This window comes from Stomoxys calcitrans, chromosome 2, assembly GCF_963082655.1.
Source record: "Stomoxys calcitrans chromosome 2, idStoCalc2.1, whole genome shotgun sequence".
NCBI lineage: Eukaryota > Metazoa > Arthropoda > Insecta > Diptera > Muscidae > Stomoxys > Stomoxys calcitrans.
The window spans coordinates 56,361,741-56,375,912 of NC_081553.1; the positions used below are offsets into that span (position 1 = coordinate 56,361,741).

Below are 14,172 nucleotides of genomic sequence, written 5' to 3' on the forward strand. Positions count from 1 at the left end.
TGTAGCAAACATTTGTTTTAATTGGTTATATTGGGTTGCCCAAAAAGTAATTGCGGATTTTTTAAAAGAAAGTAAATGCATTTTTAATAAAGCTTAGAATGAACTTTAATCAAATATACTTTTTTTGCACTTTTTTTCTAAAGCAAGCTAAAAGTAACAGCTGATAACTGACAGAAGAAAGAATGCAATTACAGAGTCACAAGCTGTGAAAAAATTTGTCAACGCCGATTATATGAAAAATCCGCAATTACTTTTTGGGCAACCCAATATTTCCTTCTTATTATTTCAATTTGTATCAAGTACCCTTAAAACCTATATTGTCTTTAGGGGGAAATGACATTTGTATCAGCAGGGGGTAATCAAAACACATATAAACGTCTTGCCACTTAAAGGATCTCTCCCAATATGTATTCTTACTTTAAACTAAATACAAGGATAATTACACTTGTTTTGCATACACATTTGTATTCTACAATAATTCTATTTTAAACACTCTTGTATGAGAATAATGTTTGTTCTTTACATGGGTTTCAATGTTTGAAGCACACACAGGTAATCAAACACACAGATTACTATACTTCAGAGTGTATTCTCTGGTGTAATGTGAGACCACTTAAAAAAGGAACGCCCCCATTCATTTCAACACACATGACGACGTTTTGAGTTTTTTTTTTTTTTGTTGGTTCCCCTTAGACTCCCAAGTCAATGAGTAAAAATATTTTTGTATCACAGACCGGATTTCGATCCCGAATTTTTTTTTAAAATATTCAAGTGAATGTTTGTACAAATGTTTTAGGGGAGTAGCAAAAACCCAATAAGACTAAAATGCGAACAGCTAAACGTTCATGGGAAAATGATTCATTTTTTGTTTTATTCCAAAAGTAACAGTCAAGCAAAAAAGTTTAAACTTATTTGTCTTATTAAAAGATCAATTCTGACATGACATGATTTTAGAGTCCCCCCTGACCACTGCAGTGTGTATCGAGAAGGGGACCTTGCAATTAAGGAGGTGGTGGAATGGCTCAGATATAATGTCATTACGACAATTGGCATAAATATCTTCTCAGACAGTCAGGCAGCCTTTAAATCCCTGGAGAACGTATTTCTGAACACAAAAACCGCTCTCAACGAGATAGCTGAACAGTTCAAAATTCACCTGTTCTGGGTGCCGGGCCACAGAGATATCCCAGGGAATACTGAAGCGGACAAGCTTACGAGACTAAAAACTATCTTACACATTCCAGGGATACTGGAATCTGTGGGTATGCCTCTAGCTACACGTAAGCTTAGTTTTCAGGACCAGGCCCGGAGGGCAACGAATAATAGATGGTCACAAAGAGGGGGCTGTGAGCATTCCAAAAATATGTGGCCTCATCTAGACTTGAAGAGGTCTAGTGTTTTGCTGTCATTGGCTAGAACAGACGTCATCTAGACTTGAAGAAGTCTAGTGCTTTGCTGTCATTGGCTAGAACAGACGTCTCAGGCATTGTGTCCGTCATGACAGGTCACTGTCTAATCGGAAAACATGCTGACAGACTGAAGATTGCCTGCAACAATTTTTACAGAAGCTGTGGGGACATCGAGAAAGAAGAGACTACAGAGCACCTCCTGTGTGTGTGTGTCCAGCACTAGCAGTTAGAAGGAGTTCCACTTTAGGTTCTCATTTCTTTGAGAACCTGCCTAATTTAGCGGATGTGAAAATTCGCAAGTTACTGGGCTTTTTAAAGCGATCTAGATGGTTCAAAGGTAGGAACTAGAAGGCATTTCCTTCTTCTGTTCCTGTGGTATCACAATGGACGAAAACGTCTAAGTGAGTCTGATGATAGACTGCCACTTAAACCTACCCTAACCTAACCATAGTCTCAATAGTATGGATTTATACCAATCTCTTCATTCCAAATATTACCCAACCATTGAATATGGCTCCCATATATACCTATCCTCTCATTTGACCTGTTGAGCCCCTAGAAGCCTAATTTATTATCTGATTTGTTGTCCAAATAGTACACTTAGATAAATGGAAAGATGAGATGTTCAGGAGTCAGATATGTTCAACAGTCAGAATGAAGTTCGAAAATGTTCTCAAAGCATAAAACATTAAACCGATAGCTTTGATACAGGCACTCCTCCTGCAGAGAATTATAGTAACTTATACAGTTATATATCGTGGTTAGGATAGGTAAAGAACTTTTTTCCGAGCTGCTGGTATCCGATCGTGGTAGTGACGTGGATACCTTAGAACAAAATCCCAGATGGTGGTTTTGAATGTTTACCATCTAGTAAGTCAGTGAGCGACTGATGAACAACAAGGCAGTAGGAGCCGATGGGTTGCCGGCTGAACTGTTTATGAACTGTAGACACACACACACACCCGATGATTGTAAGCTCAGCATACTACGTTTCGTACACAAGAAACGAGACACAAAAACCACAGAGATGGTGGTTTTGAATGTTTACCATCTAGTAAGTCAGTGAGCGACTGATGAACAACAAGGCAGTAGGAGCCGATGGGTTGCCGGCTGAACTGTTTATGAACTGTAGACACACACACACACCCGATGATTGTAAGCTCAGCATACTACGTTTCGTACACAAGAAACGAGACACAAAAACCACAGAGAAATAAGCCTTCTTTCCATCGCATACAAGAAAATTTTAGTTGTTGTGTGGTAAAACCACCATAGACCCAATATTCACAAAACGCCGTATCCTATAAAGATCCAAGAAAAACAGATAGAAACTTACCATATTTTCGTCGACTTAAAAACCGTCTTCGAAAGCCCTATTTGTTCAAAGGTATGTCAAGGCATCTCTAAGTTTGCCAAAACTGAAACGATTTGCAGAATGACGCTAGCTGACGCACGTTCCTCAGTTAAAATGGAAAGGACTTCACCGAATCGTTTAATACCAAACGGTCTGACATGTGAACCTGGGCGAACAAAGTAAGTTCGGAACTAGAATTTGAAAAAAAGTCAGAGCCACAAAGACACCAGTTTTGAAATATGACTAATAATAGATGTTACTTTGGATTAAGCAGGCAGACCGAAAGCCACGCCATCTCTCGAAAATTATACTATAATCATAAAAAGCCTGATAAGTTCGGCCGGGAAGGCCGAACCAAGCACCCATCACCATGGATTATGCAAAAAATATCCACAAATGAACTTAGTTGAATGGCAAATGAGAGCTTTGTAAAAAAAAAAACCTTCTCACATGTCTATGAATTTTGTCCTATCCAAGTTTAAGCTCAATGATAAGGGACCTCCTTTTTATAGCCGCGTCCGAACGGCGTGCCGCAGTGCGACGCCTCTTTGGAGAGAAGTGTTTTACATGGCTGTCATACACCCAGAGAAATTAGTTTGCTGATATCAGCAAACACTGTCTGCTGATATTAAATTAAAAATTTAAAACTTTAAAAAAAAAATAAAAACCCATACAAAAGTTTTGAACTTCTAAACAACAGTTGAGGTATTTGCTATATATTAAAAAAAAAATTGTTGTTAGTGGCTAATTTTTTGTTAAAATCGCACACTCAGAGAAATTTGTTAGTTAAAACAGCACAAATATTTGCTATAACAACAGAAATTCTGCTGAAAATGTGACATCAGTAATTTGTTGCTAAAGCAACAAACATTTTCTGCTGTTAAAAAAAGTTAAAAAATGTCAATTATTAATTAAAAAAATTGCAAGTTGTAGAAAATTTGGGAAAAGTTTGCGTTATATGCTTGTAAGGTTTGTTGAGTTTTTTCTTTATGAAAATAGCAAAAAATGTTTGCTATTTTAGCAGCAAATTACTGCTGTCCCATTTTCAGCAAACTTTCTGTTGTAACAGCAAACATTTTTGCTGTTTTTACTAATAAATTTCTCTGAGTGTACTATTTTTTCCAATGGCCTAGTTCCTCACAAATGTCGCCAGCATTAAGAAGGGATAACCACAGCCAAAAATGTTTCTAATGTTCTCGCCAGGATTCGAAACCAGGCTTTCAGCGTCATAGGCGGACTTTGTATACCAAATTTCTACAAAATCAGGAAAAAAATTAAACTTCTATGGAACTCAGAAGACAAATCAGGAAATCTTGTTATAGACCATGGATGTTGGAAGTTGTAATAAAACAACGCATGTAAAATTTTAACCAAATCGGATAACAATTACGACTTCCAGGGGCTCAAGATGTCATATCGGGAGATCGGTTTGTATAGGAGCTATATTAGGTTAACGACGGATTTGAACCGTACATGGCACGGTTGTTGGATGTCGTAACAGAACACCATGTGCAAAATTTTAGCCTAATCCGATAACAATTTCAGCTTACAGAGGCTTAAGAACTAAAATCAGGAGATCGGTTTATATGGGATCTCTATCGGGTTATATTTACATCGATTTGGACCTCACTTACCGTAAATGTTGGAATTCATAACAAAATATTCTATGCAAAATTTCATCAAAATCGGACAAACATTGAGCCTTCTAGGGGCGCAAGAAGTTAAATCGAAGGACCACTTTACATGGATCTATATCTAAATCTAAACCAATATCGCCCATTTGCAGCCCCGAGCGACCTAAACCGATATGATGTATATGTGCAAAATTTCAAGCGGATATCATTATTCATTCTAACGTCCGTCCGTCGGTCCGTCTAAATTTCGAAAGACGGACGGATAGACATGCTAGATCGGCTTTGAATGTCAAGACAATCAAGAATTATATATAGTTTATAGGGAGGCCACCGTAGCGCAGAGGTTAGCTTGTCCGCCTATGACGTTGAACGCCTGGGTTCGAATCCTGACGAGACCATCAGAAAAAATTGTCAGCGTTGGTTTTCCCCTGCTAATGCTGGCAACATTTGTGAGGTACTATGTCATGTAAAACTTCTCTCCAAAGAGAAGTTGCGGCACGCCATTCGGAATCGGCTATAAAAAGAAGGTCCCTTATCATTGAGCTTAACCTTGAATCGGACTGCACTCATTGATATGTGAGAAGTTTGCCCCCGTTCCTTAGTGGAGTGTTTATGGGCAAAATTTGCATTTATAGGGTATCCGATCAATATTTCCGGGTTATACAAATAGAATAGACTAGGTTGGAGAGCAGACAAGTTAGTATTTGGAGTATTTGAGAGAAAGATTCTTCGTAGAATTTATAGTCCAATCTGCTAGAATTCTAAAAGTTAATGCCTTGCCTTTACATGTATCTCAAAAGTTTATAAGTTTCCACTTTTTGGCGTTTTGGACTACTGCGCGTTATTCTAATTAATTAAATAATTATTTTTTCTCAAGCTTAAAACACTCATAAGAAAATAAAAAATTAAATAAAATTTTCAGTTTTTTTTTTCGAGTGTATTTTTGAAGAAACATTCTTGAAAAACAAAAAAATTAAATTACAAATTGAAATATAAAACACGAAACGAAAACAGAAACACAAAACCAAACCGGTGTTCATTACACATTCTGAATAAGATATGGGGACGAAAACTAAAACACCAAAATCCAACCACAGCGACCCAACCCACACGCTTTTCTTCATAAATCTCAGATGATTGATGGCAATTGAAATCCTTTGGATGCATTTCTTCAATTTAAAAAAAAGTCACAAAAAAACCCCTTCTCAAATCGCAACATGAGTGAAAGTATGAGTGAGAAAAGACAACGAGAAATGAGTCAATGATAAATGATGCTCATGACTTGGGATTTTGTTTTGTCCGCAATAGGGTCCCTGACAAGTCGGCCTATAAGACATCTGTCACTGTGGTTGTTGCTGCTACAGCCACTGCTTCTGCTGCTGCCCTTTTTAAATGGAATTGATGGTCTATACTGTTTGGATTTTCAGTCAGTTCAGTATGCAAGTTAGACATCCACTGATAAGAACGCGACGTATTATTCAGCTTGAAAAATACCTTTTACCCAGTCATCAAAAATAAAGTCACCAAACAAAGATACATACGTACATACGTCGTTCGTTCGTTCATTCTCCAAAAGAAAAGTTCAAAGGCCTTTTGCACGATCTGAGTTATTGCGCAAAAACTCTTCAGAATAGATCAAAAATATTCCGATTAGTGAACTATTATGCTGCGCCATGCTATCAAACGTTTACTGGGTTGGGGTGCACATCAGGTCAAGGTTACACCTCGCAATGTCATATTAATTACAGGCTGTGATTCTGGCCTAGGGTAAGTTTGTGTTCTGCTTCAGTTTAAAAGGGATCAACAAAAAATAAAATAAATAAATAAAATAAAAGTTTATATAGAATATGCAAAAATAACTTCAGAAAATGAAAACAAAACAAAAAATACAATACAAAAATTTTTGTAAAAAAAAAAAATTGTTTATGTGAGAAATGTTTTTAAAAAAATTCATAGATGTTTAAGAAAGTATTTAAAAATACAAAAAATGTACAAAAAAATTATAAAGGGTGATATTTTAGAGCTAAAGGGAAGTTTTTCGAAAAAAGCACATAACAATTAAAAAAAAAAAAAAAACAAAACACGAAACGTGCGTGAGCTGTTAAAACCAGTGTTGCCAAAAAGATCAAGGCTAAAAAACCCCCCTTTATTTGGCAGATGTGGGTGGAACACCAGGAACACAAATCTGAAGTCCGTTTTTGGGGCAAAGGCCCGTGAACCTCCCTAGTGGCCGAACACTCCCCTTCGATGGGGAGTACTCAAACCTAGGCAATGTGCACATCCCTTGACCATGGATTCTGCTAAAATATAGGAGCTATATCTAGTTATAGACCAAATTGGTACTGGGTTGTTGAGAGTCATAACGGGAGTCATGGCAGTTGTTGGAAGTGATGACAGAACACTATATGCAAAATTTCAGCCAAATCGGATAAAAATTGCAACTTGTAAGGGATCAAGAAGTCAAATCGGGAAATCGGTTTATATGATAGCTATATCAGGTTCTTGACTGATTTGAACCGTACTTCGCACAGTTGTTGAAAGTCATAACAGAACATTATGTGCAAAATTTCAGCCAAATTGGACAAAAATTGCGGCTTCCTGGGGCTCAAGAAGTCAAATCGGGAGATCGGTTTATATGAGAACTATATCAGGTTCTTGACCAATTTATACCGTACTTTGCACAGTTGTTGAAAGTCATAACCGAAAACTATGTGCAAAATTTTAGTCAAATCGGACAACAATTGTCGCTTCCTGCGGCTCAAGAAGTCAAATCGGGAGATCGGTTTGTATGAGAGCTATATCAGGTTCTTGAACGATTTAGACCGTACTTCGCACAGTGGTTGAAAGTCATAACAGAACAAGAAGTCAAATCGGGACATCGGTTTATATGGTAGCTATATCATGTTCTTGACCGATTTGAACCGTTTTTGGCACATTTGTTGGAAGTCATAACGGAACACTGTATACAAAATTTCAACCAAATCGAATGAAGATCGCGGCTTCCTGGGGCTCAAGAAGTCAAATCTGGAGATCGGTTTGTATGAGAGCTATATCAGGTTCTTGAACGATTTAGACCGTACTTCGCACAGTGGTTGAAAGTCATAACAGAAAACTATATCGAAAATTTTAGCCAAATCGGACAAAATTGTGGCTTCCTAGGCTCAAGAATCAAATCGGGAGATCGTTTTATATGGGAGCTATATCCAAATCAGAACCGATATGGCCCATTTGCTATCCCCAACGATCTACATCAATATAAAGTTACTTTACAAAATTTCAAGCGGCTAGCTCTACGCGTTCGACCGGTATCGTGATTTTGACAGACGGACGGACGGACATGGCTAGTTCGAATCAGAATTTCAAGACGATCAAGATATATATATATATACTTTATGGGGTCCTAGATCAATATTTCGAGGTGTTACAAACGGAATGATTAGATTGGTATAACCCCATCCTATGGTGGTGGGTATACAAATTTGAAACATCTTTTTTTTATACCCTCCACCATAGGATGGGGGTATACTAATTTCGTCATTCTGTTTGTAGCTCCTCGAAATATTCGTCTAAGACCCCATAAAGTATATATATTCTTGATCGTCATGACATTTTAAGTCGATCTAGCCATGTCCGTCCGTTTGTCTGTCGAAAGCTTACTTTCGAAGGAGTAAAGCTAGCCGGTTGAAATTTTACACAAATACTTCTTATTAGTGTAGGTCGGTTGGGATTGTAAATGGACTAAATCGGTCCATCTTGACTTCTTGAGCCACTCGAGGGCATAATTCTTTTCTGGTTTGGGTGAAATTTTGCATGAGGTGTTTTATTATGACTTCCAACAACTGTGCTGAGTATGGTTGAAATATGTTCATATCCTGATATAGCTGTCATATAAACCTATCTGGGTTCTTGACTTCTTGAGCCATTAGAGAACGCAATTATTATCCGATTTGGCTGAAATTTTGCATGACGTGTTTTGTTATGACTTCCAACAACTGTGCTAAGTATAGTTCAAATCGATCCATAACCTGATATAGCTTCCATTTAAACCGATCTGGGATCTTTACTTCTTGACCCTCCAGAGGGCGTAATTGACTTCTTGAGCCACTAGAGGGCGCAATTATTATCCGATTTGGCTGAAATTTTGCATGACGTGTTTTGTTATGACTTCTAACAACTGTGCTAAGTATGGTTCAAATCAATCCATAACCTGATATAGCTGCCATTTAAACCGATCTGGGATCTTGACTTCTTGACCCTCCAGAGGGCGTAATTATTATCCGATTTGGCTGAAATTTTAGTACAATGGTTTCTCCCATGAACTTCAATATACGTGTCAAATATGGTCTGAATCGGTCTGTAGCCTGATACAGCTCCCATATAAACCGATCTCTCTATTTTACTTCTTAAGCCCCTAAAGGGCGAAATTCTTACTCGAATTAGCTGAAATTTTACACAATGGCTTCGACTATGGTCTCTAACATTCAATTCAATTATGGTCTAAGTCGGACCATAACTTATCCTTTGTTTGCCTAAAAAGAGATATCGGGAAAAGAACTCGACAAATGCGATCTATGGTGGAGGGTATATAAGATTCGGCCCAGCCGAATTTAGCACGCTGTTATAACAAGGAAATAGTTACAATTATTTAAAAATTGTTTTTAACCCACCACATAGGAAGGGGGTATACTAACCTAGACATTCCGTTTGTAACACCTCGAAATATTATTCTACGACCCCATAAGACCCCATAAAGTATATATTGGGTTGCCCAAAAAGTAATTGCGGATTTTTTAAAAGAAAGTAAATGCATTTTTAATAAAACTTAGAATGAACTTTAATCAAATATACTTTTTTTACACTTTTTTTCTAAAGCAAGCTAAAAGTAACAGCTGATAACTGACAGAAGAAAGAATGCAATTACAGAGTCACAAGCTGTGAAAAAATTTGTCAACGCCGACTATATGAAAAATCCGCAATTACTTTTTGGGCAACCCAATATATTCTTGGTCGCCTCGATTTTATGAGTCGATCTAGCCATGTCCGTCCATCGGTATGTTGAAATCACCATAGCGATCGAACGCGTAAAGCTAGCCACTTGAAATTTTGCACAGATATTTAATATTGATGTAGATCGTTGGGGATTGTAAATGGGCCATATCGGTTCGGATTTGGATAAAGTGCCCATATAAACCGATCTCCCAATCTGACTTCTTGAGCCCCTGGAAGCCGCAATTATAACCTGATTTAGCTGAAACTTCGCATGCGGTATTCTATTATAACTTTCAACAACTGTGACAAGTACGGTCCAAATCGGTCAAGAGCCTGATATAGCTCCTATATATAACCGATCTCCCCATTTGACTTCTTGAGCCCCTGGAAGCTATAATTTTTGTCCGATTTGACTGAAATTTTGCACATATGGTTCTGTTAAGTCTTTTTACAATTGTGCCAAGTTCGGTCCATATCAGTCAAGAACCTGATATAGGTCCCATATAACCGATCTCCCCATTTGACTTCTGGAGCCCCTGAAAGCTGCAATTTTTGTCCGATTTGTCTGAAATTTTGCATATAGGGTTCTGCTAAGAATTTTTACAATCGTGCAAAGTTCTATCCAAATCGGTAATAAACCTGATATAGCTCCCATATAAACCGATCACCCGATTGGGCTTCTTAAGCCTCTGGAAGCTTCAATTTTCTTCCGATTTGGCTAAATTTTTGCATATAGTGTTTTTTTATGACTTCCAACAACTGTGCTAAGTATGGTTAAAATCGGTCCGTAACCTTAGATAGCTCCTATATAAACCGATCTCCCGATTTGATTTCTTGAGCCCCTGGAAGCCACAGTTTTCATCCGATTTGGGTGAAATTTTCCATTAGTGTTTTGTTATGACCTCCAACAAATATGCCAAGTGCGGTTTAAATCGGTCCGTAATCTGATATAGCTCCCATATAAACCGATCTCCCGATTTGACTTCTTGAGCCGCTGGAAGCCGCAATTTTTGTCCGATTTGGCTGAAATTTAGCACATAGTGTTCTCTTATGATAATTGTGCCAAGTACAGTTCAAATCGATCAAGAACTTGACATAGCTCCTATCTCTATCACCCTTGTTCGGTTCCTAGAGCTTTAATTTTTGCTGGCTTGACAGAAGTTTGGTATGTATTGGGTTGCCCAAAAAGAAATTGCGGATTTTTCATATAGTCGGCGTTGACAAATTTTTTCACAGCTTGTGACTCTGTAATTGCATTCTTTCTTCTGTCATTTATCAGAAAAAAAGTGTAAAAAAAGTATATTTGATTAAAGGTTATTCTAAGTTATTATTAAAAATGCATTTACTTTCTTTTAAAAAATCCGCAATTACTTTTTGGGCAACCCAATAGAATAAAACTATGCCCTTCAACTAAAATTATTTTGTATAAATTTTTGGCAGAATCCATGATGGTGGGTTCCCAAGATTCGGCCCGGCCGAACATTCCCGGCTTTTACTTGTTTAGTTTATTTTGTCACATGAGATAGCGCAGATGGAGTTCCATAAACAAAACGGCAAAATTTATTTATTACATTTTAAAGTACGCACTGTTTGACCATTGGTATTCTGAGTTCTTTTTTTAAACTATTTGTTATTCGTCATTTTCTATATAACAAAAATCTGCCTTTCAGATTCTCCCTGGCCTTGTACTGCCATTCTCTGAATATGACCGTTATCTCGGCCTGTCACAATGTCAACTCTGCAGGCGCGAAAATGTTACAGCACCTGAATGATCCCAAACGTATGATAACCATAGAATTGGATTTACTTCAACCGGAAAGTATAGAACGTATTCAAACCTATTTGGAGGAGATGTTGAGTGGAGAACGCAACGATTATCAATTCACAGCGCTGGTGAATAATGCGGGCGCTATGTGCTTTGGCGAATATGAATGGCAAACATGGCAACAAATTGAAATGCAAATAAATGTAAATTTATTGGGGACAATGAGATTGACCAAAGTATTAATGCCACTCGTGCGACAGCATCAGGCTCGCATCATAAATGTAACAAGTCATTGTGGTTTACAGGTAGGTTTATGAATTTTGAAAAAAATAAAATTGTATAAAAAACAATTTTCATTTTTTATGTAAAGGCTTTGCCTGCCTTATCACCATATGCTGCCTCAAAAGCTGGTTTACGCTGCTGGACCGATTCCTTGCGCATGGAAATGAGCCAATATGGTGTGGAGGTCATCAATTTCATACCTGGTTCATTTGTAACATCCAGCAATATATCGGCTCGCCAGCAGGAACATGCCAAAGCCATGTATGAAGCATTCAACCAGGAGCAACGTGAATTCTATGCCCACTATTTTAAGCGTTTCAATGATTACTTAACTGTGATTTCTGGTTTTAAACCACCAAATGCTGTCAATGATTTGGATTTGTTAAACAAATTTAAAGACTCCTTGACCAGCAGTCAACCTAAGGCGATGTACATACACGAGCCTTGGCGGTAAGTTGCTATTGGAGAAAAAAATTTCCAATCTCTTATTGTTACATATGTTCTTCGTTTAAGCTATAAATTTTATCGCTTCTTATTCCGAGTCTGTCCCACTCCTTTGGTGGATTGGTTGTGTGTGAAATTCTGTGCCATGCCTACCTATCGTCAGGTACAACAAGAATTGCAATCATCTGCGGAAAAGAACTGTCTGCAAAATAATTAAGAAATTACTTTTTCATACACATTGTGTTTTTTTTTTCATTATTTTTTTTTAATATTTGTTTTATTATTTTTGCGTTTTAGTTGTATAAATATGTACGTTTGTATCTAGATTTTAAGAACAATTTTTGGGAGTAATAAAAACGAAATTATACTCATATCTAAAAACAATGATAGTATAAAAATAATCAATATAAGCGGGGGGAAAAGCTTAAACATTCAATGGTTTGAGTGAAGTGTGGCTCATTTATTTTATTAGAATAGATCGGAAATTGGTGTCTTTTTGAAATATTGAAACTTTCCAAGGAACTAAACAAAAAAAAAGTATCTACTACTCAATTTTCCATGCTCTATAGAAGCGTGATTAGACCAATACTTATATACGCCTCAGTAGTTTGGTGGACTGCTATGGAGAAAAAGTGTAACATAAGGACCATACAACAGGTTCAGAGAACATGTTATCTTGGCATAGGCGGAGCGATGAGGTCCACGCCCACTAGGGCACTGGAGATTATTCTAAATATCCGACCCATAGAAATACAGATTAAGTGTGAGGCAGCCACTGCGGCTATGAGACTTCAGGCGATGGGAGAATGCTAGCAGCTCATATCATCGCGGTATAATCGAGGCGACGATAGTAAACCTGGAAGGAATGAAAGAGGTTTCCGATCGGATACCCGAGATGAACCTTGAAGTCGGGTGCGAGGCATTGCTTCCATCGGCACAGTGTTGGATTGACGGAACCCTAGTATTGCCATCTGGAAGATCATGTTACACGGATGGATCAAAGCTAGAGGACAGAGTGGGCCTGGGGGTCTCCATTGAGAACCCAGGGACTGAGATCTGTTTTAGACTGCCTAACCATAATACGATCCTGCAGGCGGAGATCCGGAATGCGTGAAGTGGTGCGGTGCTTACGCGAGAACGTCGAGTGTGAACATCTTTACCGAGAGTTAAATTGCCATAAGGGCAATAACAAGCAGGACGGTAAGGTCACGAAAAGTCTTGCAGTGTAAGAAGGAGATTAACGCCTTCTCTGAGGATGTCAAAATCCGCATCGTTTGGGTGCCGGGCCATAACGGAGTAAGGGGAAATGAAAGGGCAGACGATTTGGCGGTGAAGGCCAGAGGACTGCCGTCAATAAACTTGGTTAACCCGAAGCCTTTCGGCTGGACGCAGTCCGAGTTAAGGGAGTGGCCAACGAATGCGCATGCAACATTGTGAAACAGCAAAACGGTCGTTAGGACGGCGAAAATCCTATGAGGGGATCCAGATCGTGAGAAGATGAGGCTATTGCTGAAAGGAAGCAAGAAGGAGATCAGTATAGCTATTGGTATCATGACGGGACACATAAGACTACGAGCTCACTTATGCAAACATCGGTGCGGCAAGTGATAGCATGTGTAGGGCATGCGGGGAAGATGATGAGACGTTGGAGCATTTCCTTTGTCATTGCCTGGCTTTCGCGTCTAACAGATACCGGCACTTAGGTGGAGACACAATACCAGACATGAACCAACTTAGGGGAGTGGCATGGAAAACAATTAGCATTTTGTAAGTAGCACGGAATTCCTAGCTTGAAATTTTCTGTTTTAGAGATTACTTTATAGTTGAGGCGGATTAATATCTGCACCCTCTTTTCAACCTAACCTAACCAAAATTTTCCATGAACATTCCATTTAGGTACAGGGAATACTTCTCTCATACCAATAAGTGCAGTCAGATTAAAGTTTAAGCTCTATGATTAAGGGGCCTCCTTTTTTTGCTAAGTCCGAATGGCATGCCGCTAGCAGCACAACTTTGTAGAAAAATTTTAACATGGCAGGATATCTCACAAATGTTGCCAGCATTAGTAAGGGGATAACCACCGCCTATAATTATTATGAAGTTCACACCGGGATGCGACACGGTGGCGCCAAAATAACTATCACTGCCAAGCGATAGCAAGGCTGTAGAAGTCTATGGGTTACTAGATGAACTTTGTATGACAAGAGACGACACGCTAAAAAGGTATATGCAATATTCACCCTTATTCCTGTTGTCGAAAATCGACAGCAGTCATAGTCGAAGGCGAATATCGCA

The 14,172-nt window shown here is 38.4% G+C and overlaps 1 protein-coding gene across 1 annotated transcript; it reads left to right on the top strand.

Moving 5' to 3' along the window:
• Positions 1-5,953: 5,953 nt before the first annotated feature.
• LOC106096212 (D-beta-hydroxybutyrate dehydrogenase, mitochondrial) lies at positions 5,954-12,261 on the top strand. The gene is made up of 4 exons (XM_013263855.2): positions 5,954-6,164; positions 11,057-11,456; positions 11,522-11,883; positions 11,947-12,261. Exons 1-4 carry the CDS (start codon positions 6,061-6,063, stop codon positions 12,092-12,094), a joined length of 1,014 nt encoding a protein of 337 aa, XP_013119309.1. The 5' UTR covers positions 5,954-6,060; the 3' UTR covers positions 12,095-12,261.
• The last annotated feature ends 1,911 nt before the right edge of the window (positions 12,262-14,172 follow it).